Source organism: Eulemur rufifrons, chromosome 3 (assembly GCF_041146395.1).
Source record: "Eulemur rufifrons isolate Redbay chromosome 3, OSU_ERuf_1, whole genome shotgun sequence".
NCBI classification, from domain to species: Eukaryota; Metazoa; Chordata; class Mammalia; order Primates; family Lemuridae; genus Eulemur; species Eulemur rufifrons.
Window position 1 is genome coordinate 2,589,066 of NC_090985.1, and position 5,440 is coordinate 2,594,505.

At 56.2% G+C, this 5,440-nt stretch overlaps 1 protein-coding gene across 1 annotated transcript; it reads right to left on the reverse strand.

Annotated features, from left to right (window-relative positions):
- Positions 1-817: 817 nt before the first annotated feature.
- On the reverse strand, positions 818-5,050 carry MEX3B (mex-3 RNA binding family member B). The gene is made up of 2 exons (XM_069465637.1): positions 4,465-5,050; positions 818-3,649 (listed from the first exon to the last, which is right to left on the reverse strand). The coding sequence occupies exons 1-2, from the start codon at positions 4,736-4,738 to the stop codon at positions 2,199-2,201; spliced, it is 1,725 nt and encodes a 574-aa protein (XP_069321738.1). The 5' UTR covers positions 4,739-5,050; the 3' UTR covers positions 818-2,198.
- Between the last annotated feature and the right edge of the window lie 390 nt (positions 5,051-5,440).

Below are 5,440 nucleotides of genomic sequence, written 5' to 3' on the forward strand. Positions count from 1 at the left end.
AAAGCCCCACAGCCGGGAGCAGGTGTAGTCTGCCAAAAGCAAACAAAAACTTCCTTCAAACAACAACAAACAGTTAACACTGCAGCCTGTCAACACCAATTAGCCTGCCGGGAGCAGAAGCCTATTAAGACCAGTGCTCAAATCCAGCAAGGTCCTCTGCAAGCAAAAACTGTCATCCCTTCCTCCTCCCCGAGGAAGTGACTCTCTCTGTGCAAACTCACTAGAGCTGAGACCAGTCTCCAGGCCACAGACCAGGCATAGGGCCTTGGGCCCCCATATTCCCAGGGGCCCATGCTGGGCGGAATTATGACTTTCCTGGGTTCTAGACACTTTCGCCTTCATGCACCCCTTCCTCAGGAATAATATTCACATTAAATTGTATTTTTGATGTAACTTTATATACTTCAATGTTTTGTTTTATTAATGTTTTAGGCAAAATTTATGAGGTTTTGGTGGGGCTAAAAATTAACATTTCCTTTGAATATTTTAATTTCCTTTTTATCCTTCTAATTTGAAAATAGATTAAACATTTTCTTGAAGCCTCGAAAATATCCTGGACCCTAGGCACTCTGCCTACTATGTCTAATGGAGGCCCTGATTCAGTAGATACTTGCAACTTTAAAAAAAAAAAAAAAAAATACCGTCACCCCTGGTTATCCATCCTACCAAACACAACGCTGGCTTCTTTCTAAAGTCCATTCTATTGATGAAATACTCACATAACGTGCCTGGGAATTATATATTTCAACCCCTCACTTACAGTGATTCCTTACATAGATTCCAAAAGGCTAAAAAAAATCCAGTCACCACACAGGATAGATTTTCTTCAATATTTTATTTATATAGAAATACTTAAAAAATGAAGTAGCACCATTACTTAAGTTTTACCTTTATTATGTAGAACTTTAAATGTCAGAAAAATAAAACTCTTGATACAATTTCAAATCTTGTCTCAGCAAATATAATATTAGTATTTGACCATGAGGTTAAAGGCCCTTTATCATAAAATAAAATATACTTTGTTTTTTAAACTTTGCTCAGTAAAGTACATTTAAGCTCAAGTAACGTCACCTACATATACATAAACAAGTGGTAAACAAATGTATTAAAATAGAAATACTAAAACTATAGTGGTGCAACAGAATCTTTGTAACTTGCACTGAATTCTATTTATACAAATGTTAGAAAGCATCAACAGTTCCTTTTGACATGTTTATACATTTCCATTTTTTGTAATAATATAGAATAAAATATGCTTTATATCACTGAATAGAAAATATGCTGGGTGAAGCAGATCTAGAAGATTTGTCTGAACCTATAAAATCTCCATCCCAACAGAATACTGTTCAAAACATTACACATTTTATGGTTTGTAATTCCGTCACAATTGTATGATTATTAAAATAATACAGTGTTCTTTGCCATAAGGCCATACTAAAATAAAAAGATTTAACCCAGCTACAAAAAAGTTCACTGAACTTAAATTAAAATACTTGTAAACATCTTTGCAATATGAAATATAATTTTTCAAGTCAAAAAAGAATAAAATACTTCAATCTGTATTAATGCAATTTCTCTTTAAAACTTTTAAACGTTTTTAATATATAAGAGATATGTTACAGTTTTTTTTAACTTTAATAAAGCTGCAGTATCCTGGTTTCACAGGAACTCCTGGCCCTTCCACGAACATTCAAAAAGGATCCACTGTGTTCTAGAATAAGCATCGTAGGAACCCACCCACAAAGGGGAACACACTAAACAGTCCACACATCCCATAGCACTATTATTATCATCTTCCTCATAATAATTATTGTTCATTTTTTTCTACTTTAAGAAAATGGAAAACTTGTGGGGTTTTCTTCTTTTGGAAGCTTCCTATTACGTACAGTGTAAAAACTATCGTTACTAGAATGTCGCCGTTCCTATTATTTATAGAGCATGCATTTCAGGTGGTTCAGAGGTTTCCCAGGCTACAGTACTCTTGTTGCAGATTTCCTGGCAAGTTCCTTTGTTTAAAAATTAAATTTTAAAAATGAGTGGATACTACAGCTTTCCAAGCTCCTCTCGGATCTCAGAGTGGGGTGGGCAGAGGGGCAGGTGGGGCACGGGGAGGCGGGCAGGCGCTGGGAGTGAGGATGCGGGGGTGGGGGTGGGGGTGGGGTCCCCTCCCCCGCGGTGCGCGCAGGCGCGCGCTGCCTTCAGGAAAAGATGCGGATGGCCTGAGTGACCGCGGCGTGGCAAACTGGGCACTCGGGCTCACTCTTCTCGCAGATCCGGTTGGCGCACTCCATGCAGAAGAGGTTGTGGCCGCAGGGCACCAGCGCGGCGATCACCTCGCTTTCGAAGCACACGGAGCAGTCGCGGCTGCCCTTCCGCCGCAGCCCGGAGGAGGAGGATGAAGAGCTGGAGGAGGAGCTGGACGACGAGGAGGAGCCCGACGTGTCCGACGGCTGCAGGCCGGGCAGCTGCGCCCCCAGCCCGTTGGCATAAGCCGCATAGGCCAGGCCTCCTCCGCCTGGGTCGCTGCGCACGCGGCGAGCCAGGTGGTGCTCGCCAGCCCCCGGGGCCATGTGCAAGGGCGGCGACAGGCGCGGGCAGCTGGTGCCTGGGTGCAGCCTGCGGTGCACCAGCAGCCCCAGGTTGGCGTTGGAGGCCGCACTGGCGCCAGCCCCGGGAAAGACGACGGAGGACGACGAAGCGGACGAAGATGCCGAGGAAGAGCAGGAGGAGGACACGGGAGCTGCAGGTCCGCCTCCCGGAGACCGCTCGAACTGGGCCCAGAGCAGTGGCGCCCCAGGTGGGGGGGCCGGAGCCGGGTCGAAAGTGGGCTGCAGCTCAGGGCAGCCGTCGGGGGACGGCACCGAGGCCTCCCCGGAGGCGTAGGTGTACCCGTTGCCGTTGTTGTTGTTGTTCCCGTTGTGCGCGAAGCTGAGCGCGGGGCTGGGGGGACTGTAGTCCGCCAGACGCGGGGTGGCGGCTGCGCTGCCGCTGGTTCCGCCACCGAAGTAGGAGTCTGTGGAAGCGCTGCCCAGCGAGCTGGAGCTGTCGTTGCGGTAGCTGGAGAAGGGTTTGCGGCCCGGGGTGGGCGTGATGCTGGGGGTGGGCTTGCTCCAGAGGCTGCCCGGGCCGGACCCGCCGGACCCGTGATGCAGATCGAAGCCCACATCGGTGCCGTTGGCGTGGAAGTCGTTCTCGTCTGTGAGCTCAATGATGCCGCCGGTACGTAAGGCAATGTGCGCCTCGATCTCCTCGCGAGCCCGGTCCACGTTCTCCGGCATGCCGGTCACCTCGAACACCGGCTCCTTGTCCCGGCTGGGCGTCACGATGTACGTGTGCGTCTGCTGCTGGATGCGCTTGATCGTGGCGCCCTTGGGCCCCACCACGAGCCCCACCACGCGGTAGGGAACCCGCACTTGGATGGTGGTCTGCCCCGGCAGGTTGGGAGGACCGGGCACCGCGCCGTTGAGCGCCGTGTTCTTATTCCGGGAGGCGCGGATCATGGAGAAGTGCTCGGCGGCGGAGATGATCTCCCTGCGAGCCATGGCCACATCCTCCTTCCTGCCCGTCACAACAAAGACAGGCTCCTCCCCGCGAACCGGGGTCTTGATGTAAGTGTTGGTCTTGGCCCGCAGCGCTTTGATTTTACAACCTGCGAGCCGGGGTGCGGAGGAGGGAGTGGGAGAGAGAGACAGACACGCCCATTATCCCGGGTTAACCGCGGAGATCAGAACAGCCCGCGTCCAGGACAGCGGGACGGGCAGGACACGGGATGGGCGGAAAGGGGGCGTCTCCCTCACTGACCCGGGACCGCACCGCGGGATAGGCAGCGGGTTCCACTCTCTGGGCGCTCGAGGAACAGCCCAGCGGCTGCCCAGCCCTCCCTGCAGTCGTCCTGAGCCAAACCCGAGAATCCCAGAAAAGCCATCTGGGGAGATGCCGCTGGGACCCAACTGGGCGCGCCGTCCGCCCCGCGGGCACAGCACAGGGGTTTGGGGAAGCAGCCGCGGCCTCGATTCCCCAGCGCGGGGGGCTGGGGGGTGGGGGTGAGTCCCGGGACCCATTGTTTCTCCTCTGGGCTCCATTGCGCTTTGCAGAAATCCAGAATCCTCCTCCCCTCTGATGCTCACTCCACCTCCTTCTCCTCCCAGGGACTGATCAAAGGCCCCCTCCCCCAAGCATCTTATATTTAAATTCTCTTTCTCCCGGAGGGCTGGGTGGGGGGCGCTAGGGGAGAAGGCAGTGATTTCAGATGAAGAAAGTGCATCCCGCCCCGGCGGCGGCGCGGCTCTGGGCGACAGCCTGCCTGCACTTTCTTTGTCTGGGGCGCCGGCCCAGCGCGCGGCTCTCCTCCCTCCCTGCGGCTCCCCGCGCCGCCGCGGAGCCCGCTCCTGCACAAGTCCTCCCCGCGAAGCAGTGGCCGAGACCCTGCTACGTCCCCCGGCTCCCCGTCCCCGCCGGACCCACCTTGCCGCCCCACGATCTCGGCGACGTGCTCGGAACTGGGCACTGGCACGCACTCGGTCATGTTCACGCTCTTCTTGCGCGGCTCGCTGTCGTACAGAGAGGCGCCCTCGTCACTGTCCAGCCCCAGCAGGGAGAGCTGGTCGAGTGCGAGCTGCAGGGCTCTTTGGTCATCCAGGGTCTCTCCCCCGCCGCTGCCGCTGCCGCCTCCGCCGCCGCCTCCCCCTCCGCCGCCGCTGCCGTTGCGCTCCAGGTCTGCGAACAGCGAGCTGGGCATCGCTCGGCCGTGCGCGCCGCGCCCCCGCCGGCCCTCGGCTCGGCGGCGAGAAGCTGCGGCCACAAAGGCAGCCGGGAAGCGGTGGTCAGGGGCGGGGAGGCCGGCCGGCTGCAGAGGACTCCGTCGCTCCCTTCTCGGCGCCGGGAGGAGTAGGTCGCTCCCTGCGGTCCGCACCGGGCAGCGGCTGCAGGAGCCCCCGCCTGGGTCCCCACCCCAGATCTGCTGGCGGGTGGGGTGGGGGCAGAGCTCGAGCGGCGGCCGCGCGTGCCCCCCGAGCGCCCGGCTGGCTGGCCACAATGCAGAGCGAAAAGCGAGCAGGCGAGCGACAGCAGCGTTTCTTTAAGGAGCCCCTCCCCGGCTCCTCCACTCCCTCCCGCCCGCCCGCCCTCACTCAGCGCTTTTTCCTCCTCTCCTCCCCGCCTCTTGACTGAGCCTCTGCAGCCAGACGGCTCCGGAGGGGGACGAGGGAGGCGCAACGTCACCGGCGGGAGCTGACACTACAATGCTACTGACACTATCGCTGGGGGAGGCGATTGGCGCGCGCCAGGCCGGGGGCGGGCGGAGGCCGCGGGTTGAGCGAGAGGAGAACGAGCGCCACCCTCCCACCCCCGCGCTCACCGCAGCCCGCCCGGTCCTCCCGGCCGCGCCCCTCCCCCGCCGCTAACGCCTCTCTTTGTTGTCTAATGCGGGGCTGGCAAGCTC

Excerpts from the sequence above, each read along its gene's own strand:
- MEX3B (XM_069465637.1), bottom strand. The coding sequence starts at position 4,738 with ATGCCCAGCTCGCTGTTCGCAGACCTGGAGCGCAACGGCAGCGGCGGC. Across the intron at positions 3,650-4,464 it reads CGAGATCGTGGGGCGGCAAG|GTTGTAAAATCAAAGCGCTG; the intron begins GTGGGTCCGGCG and ends CCCGGCTCGCAG.